Below are 13130 nucleotides of genomic sequence, written 5' to 3'. Positions count from 1 at the left end.
GCGGACGCTCGACAGGCAGGGCGTGCAGGCTCGCCTCAAAGTGAACCGCGACGGGGGGCGAGGGCGGGGCCAGGCGGAAGCCCCGCCCTCTATAGCCCCGCCCCGCCGGACGGTTTGATTAATGACTCTCAGCTCCGGGCAGAGCCCCTCAGGTGGGCGCGAACCTCGCCTGGTACTGCACTTCCGCCTGACATCAAGTCTGGCCCACACACGCCTGGCCACGGGGGCGCCTGTATAAAAGACGCGCCCAGCAGGGGCTGGAAGCGGCTGTAGACTTCGGCTAGACGAGGACGGAGTGACCTGTGGCGGCCCTGGCCACGCAGACCCAGCTCGACGCTCCTCGCCCGCTCGCGCAGCAGAGCCGAGCCCTGCACTGCCGCTCCAGGAAAGGTGAGGATTTCGGTTCGACCCCCCGTCGCGACGCTTGGTCCCCAGGTTTTAGAGGGGTAGCGGGTGCCTTAGTACAAGGTGAGGTCAGGGTCCCCGTCTCCTCCCGTAGAAATTAGAATGAGCTCCTGCAGTCACCTCCCCCCCCCCCCCCCCGGGATCCCTGGCCTCGAGAGCGAATGGTGCGAGGACTACCCGCGTGAGCACTGACGGCCGTGAGATGGCCCGGGGCTACCCGCGTGAGCACTGACGGCCGTGAGATGGCCCGGGGCTACCCGCTGCGCTCCGCGAGAATGACCTGCACCCTGTTTCCTGCGGGGCTGGCGCACAAGGTTCCAGAAGTGCAAACAAGTTACGAACCGGAGCTCTGCTTCCGAGATCCTCCTTCCTCGGTAGAATAGCCCTTCCATTTAATTTGTCCGTGAAAAGTAAAGCCGGCACCGCGCCCCTCCTTAGCCCTCTAAGCCCAGGAACTGTCAGGCCCCACAACTCTCCTCAGACGCGGGGAGGCAAACACGCCCCAGTCAAAACAACCTCATCTCTGAGAACGCCCCAGCCACGTCGTTGGCCCGGCGTGCAGCTGAGGCGAGAGGCCTGCGCTTCCCCGGTTTAAGCCCGACCAGCGCCGGGCCTCACCACGCCTTGGGTCCTTTGCAGGGCACGCAGCTCAGGAAGCCGCCATGGACCGCGACGGCCCCGCAGGCAGCCCCCTGATCCCTAGGAACGAGACCGCGCCGGCGGTTGCAGCCACCCGCGACTCGAGCCCCGGCCGGGCAGGGGCAGGACCGGCGGGCCCCGGCGGCGGTGCGCGCCTGGGGGGCGGGCGGCCGGCAGCAGCGAACGCTGCGCGGGAGCGAAGCCGCGTGCAGACTCTGCGGCACGCCTTCCTAGAGCTGCAGCGCACGCTGCCGTCGGTGCCGCCGGACACCAAGCTGTCCAAGCTGGACGTGCTGCTGCTGGCCACTACCTACATTGCCCACCTCACCCGCAGCTTGCAGGACGACGCCGAGGCGCCGGCAGACCCCGGGCTGGGCGCCCTGCGCGGCGACGGCTACCTACACCCTGTCAAGGTAGGCAGGCAGGGCGCCCTGCAGAGCCGGGGCGGGGAGCAGGGCACCTTAACCCTCAGTGTCGGCCATCGCCTGGGCTGATGCCACCGAACTCTCACTCTTCGCTCGGGGTGAGGCGGAGAACTGACCTGGAGATCGATCTTGGCCCACCAGCGCCTAGGTAGCGACGTCCCCACTGCAAAAGGCTACTCCATAACTGTTGGCAGGTCATAATCGTTGGCAGGTAGTGAATTTAAACCCGAGGTGGCTTTGGGAGGGGTGTATCGCGCCTCTTTATAGGATGCAGCCTATGCAATGCCTTTCCTAAATGGAAAGTTTCTCAGGGGTGCCTGGCAGGGTGTTTGGTTGGCAAGTTTTGGTGGTTTTTAGAATCAAGAGTTACAGTTATGAGCCTTTGAGAGTTTTTAAGTGTTTTTAATTCACATAATTACATTTCCATTGTGGTTTTTATCAAATGTTTGAAAAGCTTCGTTCAAACGGGGGTGATGGAATTATCGCCCTTTAAATAATCCAGGAAATCACTGTTTAAAATTTTTTGTAAAACTGGTAAGAACAAAATGAAACCGGTCTGCCATCCTATAGAGTAAATTTTCAGTCCCTTTTAATAAAGGTTAATTATCATGGATTAGACAGTTACCTAGAATGTTAAAAAAACAATAATTGTTTATGTAATTTTCACAATAGATTGGCATATGTTAATCAAGCTGAGTACTATATTCAAATTCTGTAATGTGCAAAATTAGCCCACAGAATGCTTTGTATAATTTTTTACATTACATATAGATAAAATAGGGTTTTTTATTTAATATAGTGTATACAGTTATGGTTTATTACCTGTATTGCAGTATTTAGACTTTGCATCATCCTTTTCGCCTAGATTTGATTGTCTTGAAATCCAGCATTCATCTGGCTTTGTTCAAGATACATCATCTTCCCTGTTTTCTCTAAACCTAAATTTTTGAATTTTTGGTTCTACATTTTGCCACACACACACAAATACAAGATTAGGACTTGGCCTAAGCATGTCAGTGTTCAATAAAGTATTGAATAATCATCATTGAAATGTGGTAAAGTACACTAATATTAACTCTACTTAAAACTATGTGAAGTTCAGGTTCACAAATATAATCAACATGATGTTAGGTTCAAATTATTTCAAATATAGAAATTTGGAATATCACTTATTTATGATTATGATAGACCTTGTTTTGTGATATATAATATAATCTCTGCTGAAAAGTCATTCACTAATAATTAGGGGTTTTTCACTACAGTCTGCTTTGGATTGATATTCAAATGTATCATTAATATTAGATTTCGTTTGGCTTGACATTTTCCATATACTCTAAAAAAGTTCAACATTAAATAGACTTTAATACAGAAAACATCTGTTAAATGTCTCTGTGGGAGATACGATTCAAATTGTTTTCACCTTCGTTTCTTGTAGTATCTTTTTGAATGAATACTATTAATAATTTTCATGTAACAATAAGCTTAACAAGAGTTTTTTTGTAGTTGTTTTTTCAGGTACCAAATGTTTTTGTAGCTTTACAATTCTTTTTAAAAAATTAAATCTCATTTGTCCTTGGACCAATTATTTTGATTTTAAAAGACAATTCTAGGGATAATAAAACAAGGCCAAGGATTACCTCTTTAAAATGAAATTGATGATGGTTGAACAAGCGACTAGTCTGTATTAAAATTATCTACTGAGTGTCTACTGTGTGCAAAGCATTGTTAGGAGAATGAATACAATTAAGAATAAGACTCAATCTCTGCCCTAAATGAACATATAATAAAGACAAAGACAAAAATAAAGCAACAGTCTGTAAGGGATAATGTTCTGTGTGCTATAAGAGAGTTATAACCATGTGCTGCAGAGGTTTGGAGTAAAGAGGTTTCATACACATAATTGAAACCACCTGTAACACATTATTTTATGTATATGCTTAAGTATTAAGTCTATCTTTGATTAATCTTATGCAAAAGGAATAAAAATATTCTGATTATTTGTACTTTTTGGTTAACTAAGGGTATTGTAACCCTTAGTTAAAAAAATGATCCAAGATTCTGCCTTACACCATAGTATTACTATGTCTTTGATGATTAAAGATCTGTTAACAAATATTTAAAGGCCATGATTTTGAGTCATCAGTCCTTATTATCAGTATTGGGGTTAGCATTGTGGGAGATTTACCTTAAGAGTATCTCAAATGAAACTGGAAAGTTTAAGTGAATGGGGTCCTGGGGCATAGCCTAAAAGAGCAGTTTTCATCCTTTTGGGATGTGAGCAATTTGATCAGCATGAGTGTACCAAAATGAAATGATCCTCCAAAGGAAGAGGGATATATTTCAGATTCTGATATCGGGAGAAAAGTACAAATGTCTTTATTCATTGCATTACCCCTGGAGACTCATTGTTGATATTATACATATAAAATAATTTAAAAAATAAATACAAAGTTTTGTCATTGGGTCATTTAACTCCAAAATCCAAGAGTGCATTTTTAAGGTTTTCAGGTTTAATTCGGTTAATTGTATGAGTTTACTTAGATTGTTCTAAGCCTAATGAAACAACATGGTTTCAAATAAATTTTATTAGGTAAAGTAGAGGTCAGAATTGTGTTAATCTACACAATGTTAAAACAGACCATTGAAAAGTGAAATGTAAATCCATCAACTGGCTTTTTTGGCATGATGCTGACATGCAGATTGATATTTTATTTACATTTTATTTCTGACTCTTAAAACTATATGTGTACAGTAAATTCAGTTGAATAAAATCATTAGAAGCCTTTTTCAAAATCAAAAGTTCTTAAAATAGAAAGTTTTATTAAGTTCATGAAAAATGAGGCAAAAATCCACATATGCATTTTTTTAAGTTTATTTTTAGTAATCTCTAAACCCAATGTGAGGCTTGAACTCCTGACCCTGAGGTTAAGAGTCACATACTCCTGGGGGCGCCTGGGTGGCTCAGTCGGTTGTGTCCGACTCTTGATTTTGGCTCAGGTCATGATCTCACAGTTAGTGAGTTTGAGCCCCACATTGGGCTCTGCACTGACAGTGCGGAACCTGCTTGATACTCTCTCTCTCCCTCTCTCTCTGCACCTCCCCTGCTTGTGCTCTCTTTCTCTCTCAAAATAAATAAACATTAAAAACATATATATTTTTTTTTTTTAATTTTTTTTTTCAACGTTTTTTTTTATTTTATTTTTGGGACAGAGAGAGACAGAGCATGAACGGGGGAGGGGCAGAGAGAGAGGGAGACACAGAATCGGAAACAGGCTCCAGGCTCCGAGCCATCAGCCCAGAGCCTGACGCGGGGCTCGAACTCACGGACCGTGAGATCGTGACCTGGCTGAAGTCGGACGCTTAACCGACTGCGCCACCCAGGCGCCCCAAAAACATATATTTTTAAAAAGAGTCACACACTCCTCCCACTGAGCCAGCCAGGCATCCCCAAAATTGACATATATGTTACCTTTCTTCATTAATTACCTATGTCTCACCTTCATTTGTCTCCACATTTGGTTGCATGATTTAGAGTGATTCTGAATACAGTAGGACCCAGGTAGCACATATCAGAAATATCAGGGAGCATTCAGTAGTATGTTTATTTTATTTGCTTTTAAATATATTTAATTCATACGGAATACTCAAATTACATGTGAACTTTAAGCATGAGGTCTTTATGCTCATGAATATGAGGCAGGAATTTAAAAGACTGAGAGGCACAGGTTTATAATATGCCAAAAATTTTACACTTGAAATTGATGATTTCAGCCCTACACTATTCACTACATGGGTTAGTCTGCTCGGGCAGCAATAACAAAATACCATAGGCTGAGAGGCTTAAAAAATAGAAATTTATTTTCTCACAATTCTGGAGTCTGGGAAGCCTAGGATAAAGGTGCTGGCCAATTGAGTTCCTGGTGAGAGTTCTCTTGGGGCGCCTGGGTGGCTCAGTCTGTTAAGCGGCCAACTTCGGCTCAGGTCATGATCTCATGGTCTGTGAGTTCGAGCCCCGCGTCGGGCTCTGTGCTGACAGCTCGGAGCCTGGAGCCTGTTTCAGATTCTGTGTCTCCCTGTCTCTGACCCTCCCCCGCTCATGCTCTGTCTCTCTCTGTCTCAAAAATAAAATAAAAAAACGTTAAAAAAAAAAAAAGAGAGTTCTCTTCCTATCTTGAAGTTTGGCAACTTCGCTCTTTTTCAGAAGAGAGAAACTTTCTCTTCCTCAAAAGGTCACTAATCTATCATGAAGGACCCACCCTTTTAACCTCATTTGGCCCTAATTACCTCCACAAAATACCATCATGTTGGAGGTTAGAGAATCAACATAAGAATTTTGGGGGTTAGGGGGCAGGGACACAAATAGTCCATAGCACTATGGCACAGTGTTCTTCAGTATAAGGCAGGACTTGAATCTGACCTAACAATGTCAGGTCCTGACCTATCAGAAAAACCCCAGACTAGTTTCTAAAACACTTCATGTTATGAATCCATGGCAAGAATCCCAAGGACAGGACCAGTGATACACCCAGAACATATAAGAATGCACATCTGTGATTTAAAACAACAAACCTGAAGGGGCACCTGGGTGGCTCAGTTGGTTGAGCTCTTGATTTCTGCTCAGGTCATGATTTCACAGTTTGTGTGCTTGGGACTCTGTCTCTCTGCCCCTCCCCCCACTTGCACACATCCACATGCGCTCTTTCAGGCTCTCTCAAAATAAATAAATATTAAAAAAAAAAAAAAAACCCTGAAATGGAGTTGCAAAAATAAGTAGCACACTGTCAGTCTTATTACTGTATCAAATTTAAGATGTAAGGTTATTTATAGGAAGATTCTATAGGAGTAGGCCATTTTTAATTCTAAGTAACACAAATTTTACGTTTTATCCGTATTTAAAGTATAGATTTCCAGCCAGAATAATCTGAATTTAGGACTCTAAAATGGACCTGAACTGCATGAGAGCAAATTCACTTATCATATATGGAGGCATAAAAATAGGACTTTTGTTGGTTGTTAAGAACAGAAACTCCTGGATTATATCACATGCGCACTTACTATCCCTTATAGCTACATTTTACATCTGGAATGCCAGTTTAGGTGAAAGTAACTGTACTCAGAAGTACCTTACACTCAACTTCTGCAAAAAGAGGTCCATTCTGATTTCATTGGTCTGGTGTGTGACTTGGTCATCAGTCTTTTTTAAAGCTCCCCATGTAATTTTAATACGAAGCTTGGGTTTAGAATCAGAAGCTCTTATGGTCTTTGCCTTGTTAATAATTGTATTTCTATTTGAACACTGCAGATCATCTGTCAGGCATTTAAGAACATTTCATGGTGCTTGTAACCAGCAGTCTGCCTGTAAATGTTCAGTGATAAAAATAACCTGCTGCTCATGTCAGCATTTACTCCCTAGAAAGTGTGGGATCCCATTGCTGACCTTTGGGAGTTACACTTTATTAGACTTTTCTCTTTGTATAAAAGTAGTATTTCTTGGGGCACCTGGGTGGCTCAGTTGGTTAAGTGGCAGACTCTGGCTCAGGTCATGTTCTCACATTTAGTGACATTGAGCCCTGTGTAGGGCTCTGTGCTGATAGCTCAGAGCCTGGATACTGCTTCAGATCCTGTCTCTCTCTCTCTCTCTCTCTCTCTCTCTCTCTCTCTGCCCCTCCCCAACTTGTGCCTGTCTCACTCTCTCCCTCAAAAATAAATAAACACTAAAAAAATTAAAAATACTATTTCTCTGATTAGTATTCCAAGGACCTATTACAAAACTGACTACCAGACCGCCCCCCCCAAATTCTGAAAGTACTACTTATGTAATACATTTTTTCATCATCATGTCTATTTGGCAATAAGTTATGTTAATTTTTTAAATGTTTATTTAGTTTTGAGAGAGAGAGAAAGAGAAGCACAAGCTGGGGTGAGGCAGAGAGAGAGAGGGAGACACAGAATCTGAAGCAGGCTCCAGGCTCTGAGCTGTCCACACAGAGCCTGACGCAGGCTTGAACCCACAAACCATGAGATCATGACCTGAGCTGAAATCAGATGTTTAACCGACTGAGCCACCCAGACGCCCCAAGTTATATTATTTTTGAGAAGTACATGTTTAAAGTGAATTTAGAAAAGTTGCAATCAAAATACAAATGTGATAACTACTGAGAGATTAGTGCTATATGATGCCGCTACATCCAGACATTTATTTTGGATGTTATATTTATATAACACCAAATATTCTAATATTTATGACTTTGAGATGCTCTTTTAGCTAGATAAAATGTTTAGATAGTTGAATTAGTCACTTTTCATTATAGTTCTGTGACAAGTGGAGACATATAATACATACCATGTATTACTTTTTAAAAGATCTTTAAAACCAGGAATCTTGTTTTAGGCTTTATCTTGCTTTAGGTTTAGTTTTTGTTTTGTTTTTTTAATTTTTCTAAGTTTATTTTGAGACAGAGTGTGAGTGGGGGAGGGGCAGACAGACAGAGGCTGACAGTGTAGAGTCTGATGTAGGACTGGAAACCTACATCAGGTTGTGACCTGAGGTTGTGACCTGAGCCGAAATCAAGAAGCAGACACTTAACCGACTAAACCACCCAGGTACCCCTAGGTTTAGTTTTAAATTAAAACATTATTGATAGATAGATTTTCCTACACTTAACTATTATCATTCTCCCTAATTTCTTGCAGTTCTTGTCCACATGCACATGTATTATATTTATACAATTATAATCAAAGTCTTGGTATATTTTTACTTTCTTTAATGTTTATTTTTATTCTTTTTTAATATTTACTTATTTTTGAGAGAGAGAGGGAGACACAATCTAAAGTAGGCTCCAGGTCGGGGCGCCTGGGTGGCTCAGTCGGTTGGGCGGCCGACGTCGGCCCAGGTCATGATCTCGCGGTCCGTGAGTTCAAGCCCCGCGTCGGGCTCTGTGCTGACAGCTCAGAGCCTGGAGCCTGTTTCGGATTCTGTGTCTCCCTCTCTCTGACCCTCCCCCATTCATGCTTTGTCTCTCTCTGTCTCAAAAATAATTAAACGCTAAAAAAAAAAAAAAAAAAAAAAAAAAAAAAAATTTTAAAGTAGGCTCCAGGATCTGAGCTGTCAGCACAGAGCCTAACAGGGGGCTGGAACTCACGAACTGTCAGATCATGACCTGAGCCAAAGTCGGGTGTTTAACCAACTGAGCCACCCAGGTGCCCCTAAGGTTCATTTATTTTTGAGAGAGAGAGTGTGTGTGAGCAGGGGAGAGGCAGAGAGAGAAGGAGATAGAGAATCCCAAACAGGTTCCATGCTGTCAGCACAGAGCCCAATACAGGGTTTGAACTCACAACCAGTGAGATCATGACCCAAGCCAAAGTCAGACACTTAACCAACTAAGCCACCCAGGTGCCCCTATTTTTACTTTTATTGTTAGTATTAATAAACATTTTTTTCATGTTGTTCCTTAGATTTCACAATTACAGTTGTTACAAACATCATGATATTGTATTTGTCTTGAGACATTGGAATTTTTAGTATTACTATTACAGGCATATCTGTCATAGATACTAACTTTTGGATTCTTGTTTAAATATTCTTTTTCAGAAATGGCCCATGCGATCAAGATTATACATTGGTGCTACTGGTCAGTTTCTGAAGCATTCTGTGTCTGGAGAAAGAGCAAATCATGGCAGTACTACAACAGACTCACAGCCTTAGGCTCTCCTCTGATGGGTGCTGGTAGAAAGTGGCGTCATTTTTAAATAGTAGGAAATAATTCTATATTTATTACATCAGACATAACAAACATCATTCCTGAAAGTTCACATGTGAATCCATGGTTGGAAGTTCAGATTTATCTGTCTAATCTATATAAATGTGGATTTAAATAATTGGTCTTGGACAAAACACCCAGCTTATCTATTCATTGTGAGAGATAGTCACTACTGAATACTGTAAGAAAAACTATTGGAAAAAAGAAAAACACCAAAATCGAAGAATTGTGTATGTATCCAGAGACTGTACATGTTTTCTGTAGTATATCTAGTACACACTGAGAAGCTGATATCTTAATAGTCTTGACACCAGTATTCCATCTTTGTGAAAACCAGTTTGTGCTTAAAGTTGGTCTAAGAAGCCATTTCAGTTGGAAAGCACGAGATCATTTATTCAGTTTTAGCTAAATACGTGTGAAAAGATTGTTGAGATAATATGAAGTTGCAGTAACTTCTATAACTAGTCATTTTTCCCTCTTAGAAAACTTGGAGCATTAGAATAGTTTGCTGTATTGGACAGGGCTTGGCCACCTTCCTAAATGACTGTTAAATATCTTACTATGTTTCCAAATTGTGGAAGGCTTTGGGAATCCCTGCAGCCCAGTGTGAATAGCAGATAAGTGTCACTGGGCAGAGGGTTTGTCACCCTCCTCCCTGGTTACTTCACCTCCATCCCACCTGTGTTCAGGTCCTGGACTAGATGAGCAGGTGCAGCTGCAGCCATCTTACAGAGAGCCAAGCCTGTCAGGGGCTTCAAGTGAGCGCCCATGACCCTTGACAGTCACTGCTTTGGCTAGGCTCCTTCTCTCCCTTGTCAATTGCCGTTCACAATCTACCTACTTGGCCATTACGAAATATGAAAAAACTGGGGTGCCTGGGTGGCTTAGTTAAGTGTCTGACTTCTCAGGTCATGATCTCGCCATTCATGAGTTCAAGCCCAGCATCCGGCTCTGTGCTGTCAAGCTCAGAACCTGGAGCCTGCTTTGGATTCTGTGTCTCCCTCCCTCTCTGCCTCCTCCATCACTCAGGCTCTGTCTCTCAAAAATAAATAAACATTTAAAAATTAAAAAAAAAAAGAAGAAGAAATAGGAAAAAACCTGTCTGATTTGGGAATTCTGGCACTGATCTGCACCTTAAGAGAGTCTGAGGACACAGAGTGACTATGAGATAAATCAGGCCAGAGCAGACCCCACTGAATCTGCCCCAATTTAACCTACAACAGGAAGGTGCCCTGCTATGGGCCTCTCCCACCACACTACACACCAAGTGCCCAGGGAGCTGCTGTTCTGCCTGATTGCACCAGTTTCGGTTTTCAGCAGAAGCTTGAGGGTCAGAGCCAGAAAGTAGGAATGTTTGTCGGGGAACACACTGAATCTCAAAATAGGGTGTAATACAGATTTAAAAAATCATCAGTCTCTTATGTCTTAACTCCCTTTCTTCTTTTTCTCCTCAGTCCTTACTATTCCACTTTCCAACTGTAAAGTTCATTTATTTCTAAATAACCCAGTGTTAAAGTAACTGAATTTGATCCAAGATTAGCAAATAGAAAGGTATATTAATGGATTTATGGACTTAGTTGGATTAGTATAGCTGTTGACCACCATTTTATTTTCTCCTCGCCTCAGTTTTCTTCTAGCTTTTGGCAGTGAAATGATGTGAAAGACCATTTGAAGGCAAAAACTGTCATTCAGTTGATTCAGCTGAACATAGCTCATACCTGATAGTTTGTCATTTTCATTACTTTAATGTGAATACTCCTTGTAATGTGACCAAAGCATGTCTTTAAAAGAGGAAGCATATAATAAAAACTTTCTACATATAAATATGTAGCAAAGATGTTTACATATTTAAATATTTGTGAATATATTTACCCACTCATATAACATTGAAAGGAATAAAATGTAAAATGAGATATGAATTTAGCCATTCACTATTATAAGTTATTGCCATAAAAAGTGCTAAGAGGGGCGCCTGGGTGGCGCAGTCGGTTAAGCGTCCGACTTCAGCCAGGTCACGATCTCGCGGTCCGTGAGTTCGAGCCCCGAGTCAGGCTCTGGGCTGATGGCTCGGAGCCTGGAGCCTGTTTCCGGTTCTGTGTCTCCCTCTCTCTCTGCCCCTCCCCCGTTCATGCTCTGTCTCTCTCTGTCCCAAAACTAAATAAAAAAAAAAAAAATGCTAAGAATAATCTTTTAAGGAAGGAAATCAAACTTCTTTATAGTTACCCGAAACTGAACTCTAAATACTACATATGATAGCAAGAATTTCAGAAAAATGGTTTCATTGCTAATAATAATAATAATCTATTTGGCTACAGTTGTTAAAACATTTAATTGGGGGGAAATAATGACTTCTGTTGAATTCATCCTGTTAAATAGTTAAGCTTCGCCTTTAACATTATTACTTTTTATTTCCTCTTGTCCACTTACAAAAAAATGTTTTAATGCCAAAGAAGTATATTTCTGTCATAGGTTCACATAACATTTCATTAAATTGCTAAATATGCTAACAACTTTTGGTAGGCTGGAAAATCTCAAGGGAGAAATTGCATACTTTCACCCAAAGGTTCAAAGGAGCATGCTGTTTTACTTAATGGTGCATGGTCGGGATAAGGGTATTACTAAAATAAAGCATTACTTGGAAAATTAATTTAGTCTGTTAAATTTGCATCTGTCTCTGTGGACATTTAACAAATATTTAAGGTACTTAAGGTACATTTTAAATATTTCTAGTAGATAACTATTTGGCATTAGATTCTTCACTGTGCTCTCCTTAACAGAGTATATATGAGGACTGGGGATGGGGTATATTTGGATCACAGTAGTATTCCATCGTCTGCAAGGAAAATCCTAGGTTAAATTTCTGTCATTTCACTCAGCTCTCAGCAATATGACATACATTTAAATTCCTCTGTAATGAAAATTTTAGAGGATAGGGAAGTATCTTTTTAGAAGTATAACCAGTTCCAACAGACTTTAAAAATATTCTTTTTCCGATTATAAAAGTACAGTGCAGTTTATCATATGGCAGTTATGCATCAGTAGTTACATTAAAAGTATATACATACCCATTTTAAAAATCAGAACTTAATAATAAAAGGGATAATGTGGAAAGTAAAAGTCCTACAATGGAAAAGGGTGTTTGGGGATACAGAGTAAGGGTGAGGGAATCTATGTTACCTGTTAGTAAAGAGTGGTTTTGCATGTTTATAAGGTTTATTTGGCCAACTACTTCAATCTGCAGTTATAGATATCTTAAATAGTGGTTTTCTTATCTATTCATGGGGACTTTATTTAAACATAGAAGAAGCTGTGCAAAAAGAAAAGAAATGCTGATTGACCTTGCTGAAATTATGTCATTATTTTAGTTGAAATTGCTTTTTAGGTTAAATTATTCAATAATTTCACTTTCTCTCATGGGTCCTCATTTGATATTCATGAAAGCAACTAACCAGTTATTGTCAAGAAAAGAAAAAGTATTCAGGCTCCAGTAAGATCTCTCTCTCTCTCTCTCTCTCTCTCTCTCTCTCTCTCTCTCTCTTTTCTATTGAACAGAGGTAATTCTCTATATATTTTTCCAGCACATGATTTAATCTTTTTCTTTAACCCCTGGTATATTAATTATAGTGCCATTCTGAGGAAATAAGCCAATGCAGAAAAAACATTTCTGCAGTGGCCTACATGATCCCCTTAAAAATCAACACATGAATTGTATTTGGCATAATTATAAGCTTGCTTGTTGGCTCCACATAAAATTGTATTCTTAGCTGGAGGGGAGAAGAAATTGTAAATCACAACAGACTATGATCCAAACTTATATATTAACTATCTTACTTTGAGAGGATGGCTTAATCTAAATACTCTTTCCTAACCCTATATAGGTTATTGCAGATTATATCAATCA

General features: G+C 41.0%; 1 protein-coding gene and 1 long non-coding RNA gene across 2 annotated transcripts in view; one reads left to right on the top strand and one right to left on the bottom strand.

Moving 5' to 3' along the window:
* Positions 1-1080, bottom strand: part of LOC144615086 (uncharacterized) — a 59246-nt gene extending 58166 nt beyond the window's left edge. Inside the window, exon 1 of the long non-coding RNA XR_013553478.1 lies at positions 748-1080. This is a non-coding gene — a long non-coding RNA (uncharacterized LOC144615086). The remainder of the gene's footprint in view (positions 1-747) is intronic.
* Positions 216-9470, top strand: TCF24 (transcription factor 24). Its single transcript, XM_078441660.2, has 3 exons — positions 216-390; positions 1045-1457; positions 9061-9470. Exons 2-3 carry the CDS (start codon positions 1068-1070, stop codon positions 9172-9174), a joined length of 504 nt encoding a protein of 167 aa, XP_078297786.2. The 5' UTR covers positions 216-390; positions 1045-1067; the 3' UTR covers positions 9175-9470.
* Positions 9471-13130: the final 3660 nt, after the last annotated feature.

Source organism: Panthera onca, chromosome F2, assembly GCF_046562875.1.
Source record: "Panthera onca isolate mPanOnc1 chromosome F2, mPanOnc1 haplotype 2, whole genome shotgun sequence".
NCBI classification, from domain to species: Eukaryota; Metazoa; Chordata; class Mammalia; order Carnivora; family Felidae; genus Panthera; species Panthera onca.
Note: the sequence above shows the minus strand (reverse complement) of the source record. Positions and strands in the feature narration are given on the sequence as shown.